General features: G+C 44.0%; 1 protein-coding gene across 6 annotated transcripts in view; it reads left to right on the plus strand.

The window, feature by feature from the left end:
• The window catches only part of CCDC171 (coiled-coil domain containing 171), a 171,735-nt gene that overhangs the window by 6,887 nt on the left and 144,938 nt on the right, over positions 1-19,910 (plus strand). For all 6 annotated transcript variants that reach the window (XM_080573871.1, XM_080573875.1, XM_080573873.1 and 3 more), the window contains exons 4-6: positions 263-437; positions 7,597-7,778; positions 15,465-15,608. In XM_080573871.1, the coding sequence (XP_080429997.1) occupies positions 263-437; positions 7,597-7,778; positions 15,465-15,608 (501 nt within the window). The remainder of the gene's footprint in view (positions 1-262; positions 438-7,596; positions 7,779-15,464; positions 15,609-19,910) is intronic.

Below are 19,910 nucleotides of genomic sequence, written 5' to 3' on the forward strand. Positions count from 1 at the left end.
AATAGTTTTGAAAGAATGAAGGTGTTTCTTTTAAGTACCTGAACTTGATCTAGGAATATGACCAGTTTGCATATAAAACAATGACAGTATATTTATGCAGATTTTGTCATTTGCAAGACTAGTTTTTAAGTGTAATAAGAAGGTAGCTGTAAATGCAACTCAAAATATCTTCTGAAAATACTCCGCAGGCATATTTTTGTAACATGCTGCTTATTTAAAGGAGCATTGTTGCCAGTTTTGTGAAACAAATCTTATTTTCTAGCTGTCTAACCATGAAATCCAGATTGTCAAATTACGGTGTGAAGTTGAGAAAGGAGAGGCAGTGCGACAAAGTCTGGAGTATGAATTGGCAGTTGCCAGAAAAGATGCTAATTTGAGAATGCATGATGCAGAAGAGGAATTAAGTGCTGTAAAAACCAGGCTTGTGGAGCTGCAAGGTAAGTTTCAGAAGAGCAAATGCTGATAAGTGGTGAAGTCTGTTACAGGTCGGGCAGACAGATGAGGTGCTGTAACTTGATTAAATTTTCTACTTATTGCTGTTTTTCTTTAATCTCTCTTACCTATCTGTTCTTGTAAACTGGTGTGCTTGTTGGTTCCTGTGTGAATTAAAACTAACCTCCTAAGCCTATCATCCCTTTTTATTTTTTCTCCTTGTCTTCCATTCCCTCTTTTGCTGCTGTCCTTGTACAGAATTGTAATCATGGTTAACCCATGATTAACCTGTCCCGGTTATTGCAATGTCCAGCAGTTCTTCATTCCCATTTTGGGAAAAAAAAACCACTCCATTTCATTTGTTTGCACTATTTCCGACAACTTTGTTCCAGCACTTCTCATCATGCAACTTCTGTCTTTCATCTCTTCAATGGCTTCAGGTATTTCATTATTCATGTCTAGTTCCTATTCTTCTCATCCTCTTCGTTTCTCTTGTTATAGGTAATAGAACATGTATGTTGTGGAGTTATTCTATTTGGGGGAAGGAGTATAACATTAGTATGTAGAGGGGAAGGTTTTTACCTAGACATTTTTTCCTACTAGTGTTATATTCAGAAATTCAGATTTCCTTGATCCTTCTCAACAGATTATGTGAAATTTCTCATTCTTACAAGTAAGTGAAGTCCATCTTTAATTATCTAAGTAAGAATAGAATCCTAGAATTATAGAATATCCCCAGTTCGAAGGGTCCCACAAGGATCATGGAGTCCAACTCCAGTCTCCACACAGGTCTACCCAAAAATTCAGACCATGTGACTAAGTGCACAGTCCAAACGCTTCTTAAACTCCAACAGGCTTGCTGCCGTGACTGTGTCCCTGGGGAGCCTGTTCCAGTGTGCAACCACCCTCTCAGTGAAGAACCTTTTCCTGATATGCAGCCTGAACCTCCCCTATTACAGCTTGACACCATTCCCACGGGTCCTATTGGCGGTCACTAAAGAGAATAGATCAGCGCCTGCCCCTCCACTTCCCCTCGTGAAGAAGCTGTAGACTGCGATGAGGTGTCCCCTCAGTTTCCTCTTTTCCAGGCTGAACAGGCCAAGTGACCTCAGCCGCTCCTCATACATCTTCCCCTCTAGGCCCTTCACCATCCTAGTAGCTCTTCTCTGGACACTCTCCAATAGTTTCACATCCTTTTTGTGCTGTGGTGCCCAAAACTGCACACAGTAATCAAGGTGAGGCAATATAATATTACACCTTTTTAACCTAGTACATGAGATACAATTGTGAGTTTGATGAATCTTTGATTTTCAGTGAAGAGTTCAGAGTGCTGCTAATGTAGATCTTATTCTTCCAAGGTCTGAAGACTTGGAAACTTGGAAACACATATTGTACCAGGTATTTCTAAGATAATTAGAAAGCTGAAGTTTTTACTCCCTTTTTTCCACTGCTCTGGAGAATAAAAGGCAAAGTAAAACATTGCTTTTTGGGGATTGCAAAATGGAAGAAGGCTTTTTTAAGGATTCCCCTACTATTGCAAGAAGTGTTACTTTCTTACATAAAGGAAGGCTATCTTTTACATGTTCATATTATTGCTAATTTGCATGACAGTTTTTGAGTCTGTTCTGCTTTAGAAGTGATCAGTATGCATGTGCATTTTAAAATAATTAAAATCTCACGTTGTTACATACTTTATGATTTAGAAAAAGCTGTATTTGTTGGCTGCTACGGTGGGCATGGGGCTGTTGGTTACCTGTGCAGGAGGAGGTATGTTCTAGTCAGCTCCACAGCTGATGAACCCAGCAAGCAGGAAAGCATGCCCACCAGCAAGTATGTGGTACTTCTGTGGAAAAGTAGCCCAGAAAGGGTGGTAAATGCAGCGAGGAAGCAAAAAGAAGAAAAAAGAAACAGCACCAGAGCAGCAGGAGGGAGAGGTGGCTAGAGAAGAAGAAGGAAGAAGAGGCAGGAACAGAGTAGGGCTGGGGCCAAAGCAGTGATGGCCCAAGCAGAGACAGAGGTAGGACTCAAAAGGGACTACCACTGGTGGAGGAATCACAGTGCACTGACCCTGATCTCCTGCACTGCCCATCACCTCAGCAAATGGGCTGATTGCAATATGCAGTGAGAGGACTGGAGAGCAAAAAGGAGGTAAGAGAGATTTTGCAGAAACAAGGGGCGTTTTCTGTGCGTCAGTATATTAGTTTGTTTCTGGTATTGGAAGGAACAGTGTTTAGTAGTCTGTTAATTGTCAATGAATTAAATTGGTTGAAATTCCCCAAACTGCTTTTTTTTTCCTCTGCAACGGCCACTGAAGAAGTCAAATAATTATGAAGTTGCTTCACAGTTCTTTTGCTGTTTTTGGTTTACTACTTGTTTTCCTTGGTCACTTGGAGCTTTATTCAGTTATTTTGGTCACTTGGAGCTTTATTCAGTTATTTGGTGCTGTGGTGTGTCCCCATCTGGCACTGTATACCAGTGTGCAAAGCATGGGAAATAAACAGGATGAGCTCGAGATCTGTGTTTGGTCACAGGGCCACGGTCTCATCGTGATCACAGAGATGTGGTGGGACAGCTCGCATGACTGGAAAGCTGTCATGGAGGGCTATGTCCTCTTTAGGAAAGACAGGCTGGGGAAGCACGGGGGTGGGGTTACCCTTTATGTGAGGGAGCAATTAGAGTGTAACCAGCTCCACCTGGGGGACGGCAAAGGACAAGTGGAGAGCTTGTGGGTGAGAATTAAGGGGTGGGCTGGTATGGGGGACACTGTTGTGGGGGTGTACTACAGGTCACCAGATCAGGAGGAGGAGGAGGTCGATGAGGCCGTCTACAAGCAGCTGGTAGTAGCCTCACGATCCTGGGCACTGGTTTTCATGGGGGACTTCAAATATCCAGGCATCTGTTGGGTAAGCAACTCGGCCAGGCATGCGCAGTCCAAACGGTTCCTACAATGCGTTGAAGATAATTTTCTGACGCAGGTGGTGGAGGAGCTGACGAGGTGGGGGGTGCTTCTGGACCTTGTCCTTACCAACAGGGATGGGCTTGTTAGGGATGTGAAGGCTGGGGGCAGCTTGGGATGCAGCAACCATGAGATGCTGGAATTCAAGACAGGACTTGGTGGAAGAAGTAAGGCAATAAGCAGGATTGCCACCCTGGACTTCCGAAGAGCCAACTTCGACCTCTTCCGGGACTTGCTTGGGGGTATCTCATGGGCTAGGTTGCTAGAAGGCAAGAGTGCTTGTGAGAGCTGGGCAACGTTTAAACAGCACTTCTTCCAAGCTCCGGATCGATGCATCCCTAAGAGTAGGAAATCAGGGAAGGGGGGCACGAAACCTGCGTGGATGAGCAAGGAGCTCATCGACAAGATCAAAAGGAAGAGGAAGGTCTATGAAATGTGGAAAAAGGGCCTGTCCTCTTGGGAGGAGTATAGAAGTGTTGTCAGGGCCTGCAGGGACGCGACGAGGAAGGCTAAAGAGCACCTAGAGATGAAGCTTGCAGAAGAGATAAAGGATAATAAGAAGTTTTTTTTTAAGTATGTAAACAGTAAAAGGAAGACTAGGGATAATGTGGGTACCTTGCTGAACGAGGGGAGTGTCCTGGTAACGGGAGACGCCGAGAAGGCAGAGATACTGAATGCTTTCTTTGCTTCAGTCTTTGCTTCAAGGACTCCCCCCCCCAGGACTCCTGGACCCTGGAGGGAGGAGAAAGGATCTGGGAAATGGAGGGCGAGGGAGGTTGACGAGGGAGTGGTTCGGGTGCGTCTGAGTGGGCTCAACGCACACAAATCCATGGGCCCCGATGGGATGCATCCACGTGTGCTAAGGGAGTTGGCAGAGGTGATCGTCGGACTGCTCTCAATCATCTTTGAAAGGTCCTGGAGAAGAGGAGAGGTGCCTGAAGACTGGAGGATAGCCAATGTCACTCCGGTCTTCAAGAAGGGCAAGAAGGAGGATCCGGGAAACTACAGGCCAGTCAGTCTCACCTCTGTCCCTGGAAAGGTGTTGGAACAGCTTGTTCTGGATGCTATCTCCAAGCAATTGGAAGAGGAGAAGGTTATGAGGAGTAGTCAGCATGGATTCACCAAGGGGAAGTTGTGCTCGACCAACCTCGTTGCCTTCTGTGATGACATCACCAGCTGGGTAGATGGGGGGAGAGCAGTGGATGTCATCTACCTTGACTTTAGCAAGGCTTTCGATACTGTCTCCCATGACATCCTGATAGCAAAGCTGAGAAAGTGTGGGGTAGAGGAGTGGACAGTAAGGTGGGCTGAGAACTGGCTGACTGGCCAAGCTCAGAGGGTGGTGATTGACGGCGCAGAGTCTGGCTGGAGACCTGTGACTAGCGGCGTTCCCCAGGGGTCGGTGCTGGGTCCGGTCCTGTTCAACATCTTCATCAACAACCTTGATGAGGGAGTAGTGTCCGCCCTCAGCAAGTACGCCGATGACACAAAGCTGGGAGGAGTGGCTGACATGCCAGAAGGTTGTGCCGCCATTCAGCGAGACCTGGACAGGCTGGAGAGGTGGGCAGGAAGTAACCAAATGAGGTTTAACAAGAGCAAGTGTAGAGTCCTGCACGTGGGAAGGAACAACCGCATGTATCAGTACAGGCTGGGGGATGACCTGCTGGAGAGGAGCTCTGTGGAGAAGGACCTGGGGGTCCTGGTGGACGACAGGTTGGCCATGAGCCAGCAGTGTGCCCTGGTGGCCAAGAGGGCCAATGGGATCCTGGCATGCATTAAAAGGAGCGTGGCCAGCAGGTCAAGGGAGGTGATCCTCCCCCTCTGCTCTGCCCTGGTCAGGCCTCACCTGGAGTACTGTGTCCAGTTCTGGGCTCCCCGGTACAAAAAATACAGGGAACTCCTGGGAAGAGCCCAGCGGAGGGCCACAAAGATGATACAGGGCCTGGAGCATCTCCCCTATGAGGAAAGGCTGAGAGACCTGGGTCTGTTCAGCCTGGTGAAAAGAAGACTGGGAGGGGATCTCATCAATGTGTATAAATACCTGAGGTGTGGGAGGCAGAGGGATTTGGCCAACCTCTTTTCAGTGGTTTGTGGGGACAGGACAAGGGGTAATGGCCACAAAATGGATCACAGAAAGTTCCGCACCAACACGCGAAAGAATTTCTTCACGGTGAGGGTGACGGAGCACTGGAACAGGCTGCCCAGGGAGGTTGTGGAGTCTCCTTCTCTGGAGATATTCAAGGCCCGTCTGGACGCCTACCTGGGCAGCCTGCTCTAGGGAACCTCCTTTGGCAGGGGGGTTGGACCTGATGGTCTCTTGAGGTCCCTTCCAACCCCTACAATTCTGTGATTCTGTGATTTAGCAGCTTGGAGAGAAGGGCTTGTTTGTGGCCTGTAGGCCTCCTCAGTATTTCCTCCAAATTGTTTTTCTACTGTTCTCAGTGAGTCTTGATTTTCTGCCATCTTACAGTCCTTTCTCATTGTTTTGTCCACTGATTCTCTATGTTGTCTTAATGTGCCTCTTTTGTTTGTTTTGCTCTTCTTCAGGTGGGAAGAATTTTCAGAAAACTCAGATGAATTTGAAATAAAAAACTGTTAGAAAGTGGTGATCACTGAAATGCCAGTGCATTTAGTTGTGTTCATAAAAGTGAGAACCTGATAGAAAATACTTCCATCCAAAAGCCAGCTTGTGAAATAAAACCATGTTCCTAGTCAAACCACTTAGTAGGCATAGGTAATGAAGGTTTCCACAGCATTTAAGGTTTTGCAGAAGAGCATATACAATATTCCCCTATCTCAGGGCATTTGCAGGGCTGAAGGTTTAAATCTTTGGGGCAGCACTAAGTTTCCTTGGAAAAGCCAAGCCTTTTCTTACTAGCCTAACCAGCCTTGGCTTGTAGAATCATTGAATGGCTTGGATTGGAATGGAGCTTAAACACCATCTGGTTCCAACCCTGCCCATATGGCAGGGACACCACCGTCTAGACCAGGTTTCTCTAAGCCCCATGCAATTTGGCCTTGAACACCTCCAAGGATGGGGCATTCACAGCTTCTCTGGGCAACCTGTGCCAGTGCCTCGCCACCCTCTGAGTGAAGGATTTCTTCCTACCATCAGATCTAAATCTCCTCTCTTTCAGTTTAAAGCCATTACCCCATGTCTTATTACAACACTCCCTGACAAAGAGTCCCTCCCCAGCTTTCGTGTAGGCCCCCTTTAAGTACTGGAAGCTGCAATGAGAGCATTCTGTAGCCTTCTCTTCTCTATGCTAAACAATCCCATCTCAACATGTCTTCACAGGAGAGGTGCTCCAGCCCTCTGGTCATCTTTGTGGCCCTCCTCTGGACCTGTTTTAATAGGTCCATGTCCTTATTATGTTGGGGGCCCCAGAGCTGAATGCAGTGCTCCAGGTGGGGTCTCATAAGAGCTGAGCAGAGGGGGAGAATCACCTCCCTCAACCTGCTTGTCACGCTTCTTTTGATGCAGCTCTGGATATGGTTTGCCAGTTTGTGTTCAGTTTTTTATCCACCACTGCCCCAAGTCCTCTGCATGGCTGCTGTCTACCTACTCATCATCCAGCCTGTATTCATGCGTAGGATTGCCCTGACTCAGGTGCAGGACATTGCACTTGGCCTTGTTGAACTTCATAAGGCTCACATAGGCCCAGCACTTGAGGCCATTCGGGTTCTTCCGAATGTCATCTTTTTCTTCCAGCATCTCAAGAGCATCACTCAGTAGGTTTTCCTATAGGTTTTCCTATAGTTCCTTTTATTAGGCAGGTGCATGTCTTTATAGGTTTTAATTGTCTTTAACTGAGCTTAAAGTTAAATGCTAGAGACCAGCATCTATCAGATAGAAATATGGAAATTAGCTGGCCAAGTACTGTAGAAATCTGAAATTGTCCTCTGTGCTATAAAGACCTCACTTGAAAGAGTTATCTCAGGTTTTCAGTCTTTTCCAAGAGGAGAAGGATTTCAGTTTATAAAAATCTGTGACGCATTCTTATGTCCTTGTGTGAAAGATACTACAGAAACTCAAAATTTTATTTTTTCTTTATTGAGGAAGTGGTGTTCTCCAGTGCTCAAAATGTTAATGTTCTAATGTTCTACAAAATATCACAGTATACAGATAAACCAACATATGTTATACTGTTGTTTTCTGAACATGCTTAGCAGTAGTACTTGTCTTTCTCTTTTTCTGAAAACAATAGTATTGAATGAAAAACTTCAGCAGAAAGTGGTAGAGACTGAGAAAGCGTTTCATATTGCTCAACAGAAGTGGAAAGAACAACAGCAAAGACTTGCAAATGAAAAGGATGATATTCTCAGAAAATGCAAGGATGAATATGAATTGCTTCTTAAGGAGAGAACCAAACTGGAAAGTGTTTTGCAGGTATGGTGTATTAATAGTTGGAAAGATGAATTGCATTAGATGATGCTTGGAACTTTTTTTGGTGAAGAAGTCTATGTGGTGTGTTGTTTTTTTTTCCTGGTAGAGAAAAAAGAGTCCCACAAATAGATAAATATTGCAGCACGTTTCTGAAGAATATATAAAGCTGTATAAAGTTATGCTTACTGTTTTGCAGTCTTCCTTGCTTTGCGTTATAGCTGGCTTAATGTTAGCAACTAAACCAAGCTACCGGTGTACTATGGTGTTGAGGCCCACTTGTACTATGGTTCAGAGCTGAGTTAGCAGAATCAGGGAAGCCCAAGACCCAGTTTATGACTCCATTTCCCTTTTGACTTCCCTAGTTTGACGCACAGTACCCTCTAAACATGAAAATCACTTGTACAGTAAGGAGACAACGCACTGTCATGGAACCCACTGTGATGACGGGATTTCTATGTTGTTGTACGTTATTCAGTTGATGCAACATATGAAGAACATGATGGTTTAAAACTTCATTGACATCTTTCTGTAGGCTTAGTATTAGTGGGAAGAATGACTGTTCTTGGAAGTTCTGCTGCTTGGTTAGGAAAAAAAACACATTTAATGTTAAGAGGTGGTATGTAATCTTCTTTATACTGTGGATTTGTATTCTTCAGGTAATTCATTTCATAATATTTCTGGAAAGTCACTTTTGAAGTTGGATTGCACTGGTATGCATAGATCCCTTAGATGCTAAATACGTTTATATTTTTATTATTTTTTGTACTTATTCCATAGTTAAGCAATTCAAACCAATTATGTTTCAAACAAATCTAGTAATATAGTGGTGCGGAAGTGCTGAGTTAACATGTGCAACCTTTACCTGTTCCACAGGCTTCCTAATAATTACACAATTATAGTTTAATCATTTTAACCTTTATAATTGATAATTGAATTACCTTTTGCCTCAGCAATGTAATAACACCATTTGAGCGAAAGTGAGCATGTAGTCAACTATGGTTATCCTTCATGCTTTTAAAGAAGTGTAGAGCAAAGGCTCTATAGGAAGGTTGATAGCCATTTAGTCATGTGAATGACATGTGGAGAGAACAGATTGCTACTTACTGGATGCGGGGGGAAACTTAGTTACAAAAGATGAGGAAAAGGCTGGGGTGCTCAATGCTTTCTTTGCCTCAGTCTTTAGCGGCAAGACTGGTTGTTCTCTGGATACCTGGTACCCTGAGCTGGTGGAAGGGGATGGGGAGCAGGATGTGACCCTCGCTATCCACGAGGAAATGGTTGGCGACCTGCTACGACACTTGGATGTACGCAAGTCGATGGGGCCGGATGGGATCCACCCGAGGGTACTGAGCTAACTGGCGGAGGAGCTGGCCAAGCCGCTTTCCATCATTTATTGGCAGTCCTGGCTATCAGGGGAGGTCCCAGTCGACTGGCGGCTAGCAAATGTGACGCCCATCTACAAGAAGGGCCGGAGGGTAGACCCGGGGAACTATAGGCCTGTTAGCTTGACCTCAGTGCCAGGGAAGCTCATGGAACAGATTATCTTGAATGTCATCACGCGGCACTTGCAGGGCAACCAGGCGATCAGGCCCAGTCAGCATGGGTTTATGAAAGGTAGGTCCTGCTTGACAAACCTGATCTCCTTCTATGACCAAGTGATGCGCTTGGTAGATGAGGGGAAGGCTGTGGATGTGGTCTACCTTGACTTCAGTAAGGCTTTTGACACCGTTTCCCACAACATTCTCCTCAAGAAACTGGCTGCTTATGGCTTGGACTGGCGTACGCTTTGTTGGGTTAAAAACTGGCTGGATGGCCGGGCCCAAAGAGTTGTGGTGAATGGAGCCAAATCCAGTTGGAGGCCGGTTACTAGTGGAGTCCCCCAGGGCTCAGTGCTGGGGCCGGTCCTCTTTAATAACTTTATCGATGACCTGGATGAGGGGATCGAGTGCACCCTCAGTAAGTTTGCAGATGACAGCAAGTTAGGTGCGTGTGTCGATCTGCTCGAGGGAAGGAAGGCTCTGCAGGAGGATCTGGATAGGCTGGACCGATGGGCTGAGGTCAACTGCATGAAGTTCAACAAGGCCAAGAGCCGGGTCCTGCACCTGGGGCGTAACAACCCCAAGCAGAGCTACAGGCTGGGAGATGAGTGGTTGGAAAGCTGCCTGGCAGAGAAGGACCTGGGAGTACTGGTTGATAGGCAGCTGAATATGAGCCAGCAGTGTGCTCAGGTGGCCAAGAAGGCCAACAGCATCCTGGCTTGCATAAGAAGCAGTGTGGCCAGCAGGTCTAGGGAGGTGATTGTCCCCCTGTACTCGGCTCTGGTGAGGCCGCACCTCGAGTACTGTGTTCAGTTTTGGGCCCCTTGCTACAAGAAGGACATGGAGGTGCTCGAGAGAGTCCAGAGAAGGGCAACGAAGCTGGTGAGGGGTCTGGAGAACAAGTCTTACGAGGAGCGGCTGAGGGAGCTGGGGTTGTTTAGCCTGGAGAAGAGGAGGCTCAGGGGAGACCTTATCGCTCTCTATAGGTACCTTAAAGGAGGCTGTAGCGAGGTGGGGATTGGTCTATTCTCCCACGTGCCTGGTGACAGGATGAGGGGGAATGGGCTAAAGTTGCGCCAGGGGATGTTTAGGTTGGATGTTAGGAAGAACTTCTTTACTGAAAGGGTTGTTAGGCACTGGAATGGACTGCCCAGGGAAGTGGTTGAGTCACCATCCCTGGAGGTCTTTAAAAGACGTTTAGATGTAGCCCTTAGTGATATGGTTTAGTGTAGGACTTGTTAGTGTTAGGGCTGAGGTTGGACTAGATGATCTTGGAGGTCTCTTCCAACCTAGACGATTCTGTGATTCTGTGATTCTGTGATTTAATGAGAGATACTTTATATATATATAAAATATATATATATATTTCCTGTCATATCCTTTTATAGCTTCCTTTAAGATGTGGGAGTCTTGACTCAGCTGGGCTGGGCATTGGTCAAGCAGTCGAAAATTAGCTGTGCTTTCTTCCCACACAGTAAGCTCCAGTCCTGGGGCAGTGCCATACAATCTTCTCAAGGGACACAAAACAGTCCTTGTCTGGAGCATCTTGGAAGCTAAGTTCTCACAGCAAACTAACCTATTGTACTGTATTGTGATACTGTTTGTCAGATTCTATACTGTACCTGTAGGAGCAGCTCTTAAAAAAATCAGAGCAGAGAGAACTCCTTAATTACATGTATTCTAAGAATACTGTGAACTCTCTCTTCAACTCTTTGAAGGCAGGACCTGGAAAGAGAGGTGCAATGAGACCTGAAGCAGAAACCAGGCAGTGTGTGGCTACGTAGTGTATTTGTGTTGTGCTGCAGAAGGAGTTGCACTGTATTGTTATCTTAATGGTCAGGAGTCTTGGTTGTGGAGAAGGATCCCACAGTACTGGATTTTCTCTGATAGATGGGCAAAAGGGAGGTCTCCACGATAAAGGTGGTGCCTCCAATGTCTGTGGATATGTTGAACAATACTCTGAAGGAGCAGCTAAGAGGAATAAATGAATAGTTGAACAAAAAATAGAGAAAACCAAGGGAGGAGGTGGTTTCAGAGAAAAGCATGATTTGGTTGGCAGGTGATGCCCTAAGGTCCTTTTCAAACCTGCAGAAACTCAGTATGTAAAAAAAAATAATACTAGCTATAAGCTATGAAGAAACCTATTTTTAGATACAATGTTTCTTTTAAGTTGCCAAGTAAAGCAGGTAAAGGTAGAGCTTTGGCTCCGAGTTCTGGTTAACATTAGGCTGAGTGAGGTTGAGGAGGGTTTTGAATGGACTTGTGTTCAGTTCTGCAGTGTTCTGTAGGAGCCACATGCGATGACTTTAATACTGGAAAGAAGATATATAAAAAGAGCAGTGTTAGAAAGGTATGCAAACTTAAGTGATGTTTGGCCCAAGGTTGAAAGAGGATGTGGATTGCTTGGGACATTGTATTCTGTGTCAGCGGATGTGTATGCAGAAGTAAAGGTGATCTGCAGAGGCAGATACTTCGTTTGTAAGTGGAGTAAAGCTAGAATATTGTTCACTCTAAAAGTAAACTGTTTTAAGTTTTAAAGATATTTCTAAGATATTCCAAGTTATGAAATGAAAGCTAGATGAAGTTTAATGAGATTCTGAGTATGTACTCAAATCCCATTTGGAAAAGCTGCACTTCATGAGCTGTAACTGTGAACTCAGCTATGAGCATCCTGAGGTAAGCATGGAAATGAAGTCAGGTTAACCTCTTGAAATGTGTCTCTAAGATATGTCACCATAGATTCAAGTAATATCCTGAGTTGGAAGGGACCTGCAAGGACGTTGACTACAGTACTTGGGGCCACACAGGACCACCCAAAAATCAGCCCATGTGTCTGAGAGCGTTGTCCAAACGCTTCTTGAACTCCAGCAGGCTCGTTGCCTTGACCACCGCCCTGGGGAGCCTGTCCCAGTGCCCGACCACCCTCTGGGTGCAGAACCTTTCCCTAACACCCAGCCTGACCCTCCCCTGTCCCAGCTCCATGCCGTTCCCTCGGGTCCTGTCGCTGTGCCCAGAGAGCAGAGCTCAGCGCCTGCCCCTCCGCTCCCCTTGTGAGGGAGCTGCAGGCCGCCATGAGGCCTCCCCTCGGCCTGCTCTGCTCTGGGCTGAGCAAACCAAGGGACTTCACACCTCTTGCCCTCTAGGCCCTTACAATTATTGTTGCTCTCCTTTGGAGGCTAATAGTTTTATGCCTTTCTTATATTCCTGTGCCCCAACCTGCATGTGGTACTCGAGGTCAGGCTGCACCAGTGCAGAGCAGGACAGTCCATTCCCTCGACCAGCTAGCGATGCCATGCCTGAAGCACCCCAGGGTACAGTTGGCCCTCCTGGCTGCCAGGGCATGCTGCTGGCTCATGTTCAACTTCTTGTCGACCAGAACCCCCAGATACCTTTCTGTGCGGCTGTTCCCCAACCTCTTGTCACCCCAGACTGTGCGTACAGCCAGGGTTGCCATGTCTCAGGTGCAGAATCTGGCACTTGCTCTTGTTGAATTTCATGCAGTTGGTGATTGCCCAGCCCTCTATTTTGTCAACAACATCTCTCTGCAAAGCCTCTTTACCCTCCAGGGACTAAATGACCCCTCCCAATTTAGTGTCATCAGCCATCTTAACTAGCATACCTTTCAGTCCTAGTTCCAAGTCGTTTATGAAAACGTTAATGACAAGTGGCCCTAAAATGGAGCCCTAGACAACCCCACCAGTGACTGGCCACCAGCCTGACATTACCCCATTTACTAAATAAACCCTTTGAGCCTGACCCATCAACCAGTTGTTCACCCATCATATTATGTACTTGTCTAGCTGTATGCTGGCCGGATGTTTTGTCCAGAAGGATACTTTGAGAAACAGTATTGAAAGCTTTGCTGAAATCCAAAAAGATTACATCAACTGGAGGGAAAGTAATCCCTCTTATTTATAACAGGTTCTGTAGTGTGCTTTATAGGGTGTGCTTTGCATGCCATCTGTTTCATAATAGAAGAAAGCTTTGGAGTTCAACAATAAGTGCAATAGCATCACCCTGTGGTTAGCCAGAAGATAGTATTCCTTCCCAGAAGCACTCCAGAGTTTTTTCAAACTACTTGCGCAATCACATTGTTTATAGACACATTTATATATATAAAAAATTAATAAAAAACAGTTTTGCATCAGCAATGTTTTTTATAGACATATACATATAGTAAGTGTGCACATGATATGCAGGCATACATGTATGTTTTTACATAGTGAAATATGTTTGTACCTTTTAAGTGCAGGTGACTATTGTGTTAATCTGGCAAAGTTTCATACTGCATAGGAGCTGGAAAAGCTCCGAGACTTCTCTAAGATTCTGAAATCCTACAACTAATGTTGACATGTATAACTGCCTCGATGTATTCTAGTCAATTGCAGTCTGACTGAAGTTAACTACTTTCCAGTATAAAATGATTTTAAGTTTTGATGTACTATTTTCCAACAAACTAGGCATTATTTACCTTGCACATGCTTTTCCCAGTTTATTTTTTTAAGTTCTTGCAGATGTACCTGAAGAGAGAAATATCTCTCTATCTTTTCAGTGTGGGGAGAGTGTGAATAGTTATGTATTACATTATTAATTTTTTTTTTTATGTCATTGGAGGAAACCCATGTATTGCATTGATACAACAGGAGAAGTTAGGGGATTAGTTTAAATACAGTTTGTTTCTGTGTATATTATTTTTACAATATTGTGACTTGCTTTAGGTTCCCGTTCTAAATTCACATGTTCCTTGTTAATTTTTCAGAGGTTGAAAAAAATCATACCATAGTGCTTGCACATGAAAGAAGAGAGAAAATAAGCTTACATTTTCAATTAGCAATTGGTAATACTTCGCATCTTAGAGTAGTCATGATTCTCTTACTGTCATGTTTGAGTGGTCAAAACTGTCTGCCTTCAAGCCAGAGGAACGTATAAAATCCCTTTCCAGACTTAGGAAAGGACTTGCATTTCTTTGATCTTCATGTATAAACATGGTTCTGTCAGACTTCAGTCTTCCAAAGAATCATTTTATATGAATAATTCATTTTCTTCTCCTTTTCCTCCCTGCTTGGGAGATGCCTTATGATTAGTAATTTCTAGGAACAAGAGTATGTGATGTAAGCGTAATAGCAGAATTTGCAGACCAGCTGAATAGCTTTGGTGTATTTTTACAAAATGTCTCTTGCCATGATATTGAATAGGATTAAATGAGCAGGAAGACTTACTGTGATCTGTGTTTTTCACAGGAAGCCATTTTAACAAATTGGGTCTCCAAAGGCTCTCCAACTAAATCGCTGGATTTATGGCTCGTTCCTGATCCCAGTTATGGGAAAGCTTATTCCTGTCCACTAGACCAAAGCTATTCTTTCTGAGACTTCTGGGATCTCCAGCTTAAGTATATGCTAGACTACTGGGGGTTCATTATTTGGCTACTTTCCTCCCAGCCAGGTGTGGTATGAATGTGGAATTTTGCAGCTGTGACTCCACAGAGCTACTGAGTCCAGTAGCACTAGTAATTATCCCAGCCTGTAGCTTGTCTCAACTTCTGAATTCAGAAATCGAAGTGGGGAATAGCTTGATTATTTTATACTACTAAGAACTACTTAGTAGTTCTTATACGTAATTGTTTAACATAATTCAGTTTCTAAACAAAAGGAAGTCTTTCTAAGGTTAGCAAAACCAAAGATTATTAGTCTATGGGAGTAACCCATAGACTGTCCTAAAAGTGCCTGATCTGTTTTCAAGTTCTAATCATTAAAACCAAAGCAAAGTAGAACTTCCTGTGTATCTTTTCATGAAATACACTTAGCTGCTTCCCTCCCCATCATTGCCATTCAGCAGTGCGGGAGAAGAGATTGGAAGAGTAGCCCTTTCCTCTTTAAAGAATAAGGTTTCCTGTGGGGAATTGTCTCTGTTCTTAGTATGATTGCAGAATGTCATATTCGTAGTGATTCCAAGCTAACACATTTTAGCTGGTGGTGAAGAAAGAGCACATATACTGTTGGGCAAATGGTTCTGTTAACAGGTGTTAACTGGTTAGATTTTAATAACTGTTTCTAATGCAGTTTCCATCCACAAAGCATTCCTCTTTTGAGCTTTTATTGTTATACTTTTTTTTTTCAATAAAAGTATCTTCACTTTTTTTTTTTTTTTCTAGGAGCAGAGTAGTGCGCTGCAAAATATACGCGAAAAAGTGAAAGATGTGGTGCTTGAACATGACTGGTCTGAGCTGCTTAGGCATCAGGTCAATGAACTTGAACGCAGTGCTGAACGAGAGGAACGACTTAAAAAAGAACTTGAAGTAATGCTTTCTGTTTATTGCTGTTAGTCTTAACAGACACTGAAATTCTAAGCAATTTCATTTTTGAGGGATGGAACCTCTCAGGTGGTGACTTTTTTGTACTAAATTAACAAAATGTTGAACATCATTTTGCAGAGGAGGCTGAATAGGCCAATGCCTTGTACTATTTATGTCTGGCTTGAGACTGATGTTTGAACAGCAGGTGGAAAAAGGCTTATATGAACATGAAAATAAGGTTAAGATGAGTTACCGTTACTGTAAGAAATCTGTACATTCTCAGTAACCATTTAATATGTCTTTCTTCTTTTTGTCTATCCTCCATTCTTTTTGACTTAAGAACAGGTTTTGAGAATAAGTGAATTTACAATGGGAAATATACCAGAGCTGAGAAAGGCACCAGATGGTGTGCTACGTAGAGAGAATAACATGCTAGAAGATCACAGCGGTGTTATGCAGCTACTTCCTATCTTGTATCTAAATGCTAAGGGTAGTTTTAGTTCGTTTGTCGAGTGAAACCTGTTGCTGAGGAGTCTTACATTTTTCAACCTACTGCCTTGTAATTGTGCTCCTTTTAATAAAATGCTAGTTACAGTTCATAGAATCATAGAATGGCCTGGGTTGAAAAGGGCCTTAAAGATCATCTAGTTTCAAACCCTCTGCTCTGGGCAGGGTTGCCAGCCACTAGAGCAGGCTGCCCAGAGCCGCATCTGGCCTGGCCTTGAATGCCTCCAGGGATGGGGCATCCACAACCTCTCTGGGCAGCCTGTGCCAGGGCCTCAGCACCCTGTGAGTGAAAAACTTTCTACTAATTTCTAACCTAAATTTCCCCTGTCTCAGTTTAAAACCATTCCCCCTTGTCCTGTCACTATCAACACATGTAAACAGGCCCCCTGTTTGGACAGTTCTCTCTAAAGTTTCAGTATTTTTTTCATCTACTGAGTTGGTTTTGTAGTAACCATGTGTGGTAGTTTTACTGAACTCCAACATAGCCTCTCTATCACCCCACCTCCTCAAAGGGAAAGGGGGAGTAAATAGAATGGAAAGGGCTCAGGGACTTAGATAAGGACAAGGAGATCATGCAGTAATTATTGTCATGGGCAAAACAAACTCAGCACAGGGAGATTAATGTAATTTATTACCTATTACTAACAAGATAGAGCAGTGAGAAACAAACAAAAAACACATTCCCCCATATGCACCTTCTTCTACGTCCCCCCCAAGGGTGGCGCAGGTGAATGGGGGGCTGCAGTCACTCCCTAACACTTTGTCTCCACGGCTCACTCACGGTCACTCCGTGCCCCTGCTCCCCGTGGGGTCCCTCCCACGGGATGCCGTCCTTCCTGAACTGAGCCTGCGGGGGCTGCCCACAGAACTGCTCTTCAAGAACTGCTCCCACATGGGTCCATCCTTCAGGAACAGACTGTTCCAGCATGGGTCCCCTGTGGTCAGCAGCTCCCACCAGACCTCCCGCTCCACCGGGGGCTCCTCCACGGGCTGCAGCGTGGAGATCTGCTCCATGTGGGACCCATGGGCTGCAGGGGGACAGCCTGCTCCACCAGGGGCCTCTCCCTTCACAGGCCGCAGGGGAACTGCTGCTGTGTGCCTGGAGCACCTCCTGCCCTCCTGCTGCACTGATACTGGGGTCTGCAGGGCTGGTTCTCACTCCTCTCTCCCAGCTGCTGTTGAGCAGCAGGTTTCTTTCTCCCTTTCTTCAATCTGCTCTCTGAGAGGCTCCACCAGCGTTGCTCGCTGGCTCAGCTCTGTCCAACAGCAGGTCCCTTTTGAAGCCATCTGGAGCTGGCTCTGGTCTGACATGGGGCAGCTGCTGGGCTCTGCTCACAGAGGCCACCCCTGCAGCTCCCTTGCTACCAAAACCTTCCCACATAAACCCAATACACCACCTTGTCTGAGCGTGTGCTCTGGACCAAGACATTCTTGGTAGAACCCTTGTCACTGAAGAGAAGTATGGTGACCAGATGATTCTTTACCCTGTTGTAAGTTTTCTATCAAAGGTCTTTTTAAATATTTTCTGCAACCAACTTTAAATAATTGGCACTTGCAGGATAATAGGGGTCCTTAAAGGAATAAGTGACATACAATTTTTAGCTGTGTTCTCTGTTATTTTTCCCTTGAAAGGCAGAAGTGTTTAAAGCATTGATTGCTAGAAAGTTAGAGCACTGCATTAAAGATGAAGTACAAAAGAAAATTCCTACAGGGAACATCAAAGCTCATCAGCTCAAAACACTGATTATTGACCAACAAGGTAGACATTTGTGCCCTCAAAGAGATCTACAGGAAATCTATTGTCAGGTATTGCAAGCTGTGTTTATTGGCCTAGCCAGAATTGCCTTCAGATGGAAAGTGCTATGTACTGGGAAGTTTGAATAGCCCTTTTAAAACAAAGATTTTTTTGCTTCAAAATACTTACACAAGTTTTTGTTTGTTTGCTTGTTTTTGTTTGTTTCTTTTGTTTCTTTTTGTGATGTAGTGGCTTATTAACATAGGAATTATGAGATGAAAGGAAGAGGAGCAAGGCAAGCAATAGTTTCTTTAAATAATTTGATTGGGTGTATTTACCATCTGTAAATTTGAAAAGGAAGCGCTTAGACCCTTAAACATGTAACTGTGCCCTGGAGATGGTTTTATCAGAGAATGCTATCTATTAACGACAATCAATGAAGATATTTTAATTATTGCTTAATTTTTATTAGAATTAAGTTAATGTATTGATCTCTCAATACTCTCTAGTGAGAAAACAACGTATTGACGCCACAGAAAAAAGTCTTATGGTACTTGTAAGTGTAGGTGTTTAATCAGTGATGAAGGAAAGTTTGTGATAAATGCTCTTGAATAGGAAGGTTTAAGCAAATAAGTGCAAGTCCACATGAATAATAATAAAAGAAAAAAGTAGCCTAAGTTAAACAGCAGTGGGTATGCTGTAGTCAGCTTGCATTTCACTGCCATCTCAAAAGTAAATTGCATGTTTGCAAATGTCTGAAAGGGCCTACAGTGGTATCTTGAAGTCAGAGAGATTAACTAATAAGCATCTTTTGAAAATGCCTTTACTGTAAGAAGCAGAAGCACTAAATATTTTCAGCTCATAGTATTGCTCGCTGTAGACTTCATACTGAATGGACTCAAATTCCAAGGTTTGTGACAACATTATCTGCATTGTACAAGGTAACTGTACTCTGCATCTCTGTTTTACAAAAGTTTGTTTTTGCCTTTTCTGTGGTTATGAAAAGCTGTCTCCTCAGGGTTCTGAACTTCAAAATTCAGGATCATAAAATCTGTTTTAAGCTGCCCTCTCACCTGTATTTCTCTCCCAGAAACTTTACATAGAGGAGCATTTTAGTATTAGCAGAGCTTGAAAATTAATTTGCAATGTTTCTTGTTCAAAACCTCACTTTGGCTTACAAATTTGTTATTCTGCTTCTCTGACATTCTGGAATACAGTCAGGCAGACAAATTATCTGTTCTTCATGCTGAAACAGAGTGGAAGAACCTCAGCCGAAGAGACCAGATAAACTCTTCTTCAACTCTGTAGTATGGTTACTGGAACTTTTTCTTTGAAGATTGTGAGGAAGGTAAATGGTGGAGTATTCAAGGACAGACCTGCTGGGTAAAGGAGGGGAACTGAGCACAGCCTTCCCTCCCAATAGTTTGAAATAAAGGACTGTGCTCTTTCAAATGGGCATGATGCATTCCCACATAGAATGAAGTGCTTCTGTGAAGCCTGGAGATTGTTGGGATGTAAACAATATGGATTGCCTGGTTATAAACGTGCTGTGCTGTCAGTGGAATTCTTCCTCCCTAAATTAAGCAGCCTCCTCAGTAGCATGATAGCATCTATGGATCGCATTCTTAGTTGCCAGATTCTTCCTGTGCATTGTGGAAAAGGTATTAAAGGAAGGCAATAAAGTCTGGGCAGTAGTTCTCACTGTGTGCCAAAATGTTGAGGTCTCTGCAGTTCTGCCCACCTAGTGCTACTCTTGCAAGGTTCTGTGTTTTTCTTTTTAAAGCTGTCAATTTAAAAGTCCTCAGTCCATGGGAATAAGTATTACCTATTAGAAATACAGATAAAGTTCTGACAACCTGTACTTCATGCTGTGGTTAAAATACAAACATTATTTTTGCCTGTAGTGTTAGTATTTGAGACAGATTTCCATTCAGTTATAGAAGCCTGAAAGTAAAACCCCAGTTAGAAGGCAGTGCATTTATTCAAGAAGTAGCCCTGTATTTCTTTATTTATCTTCATGGAATATTTACCTTATAGATTGATTATTTTTTTTAATTTATCTT

The sequence above is a fragment of the Anser brachyrhynchus genome, assembly GCF_964034855.1.
Source record: "Anser brachyrhynchus genome assembly, chromosome: Z".
NCBI lineage: Eukaryota > Metazoa > Chordata > Aves > Anseriformes > Anatidae > Anser > Anser brachyrhynchus.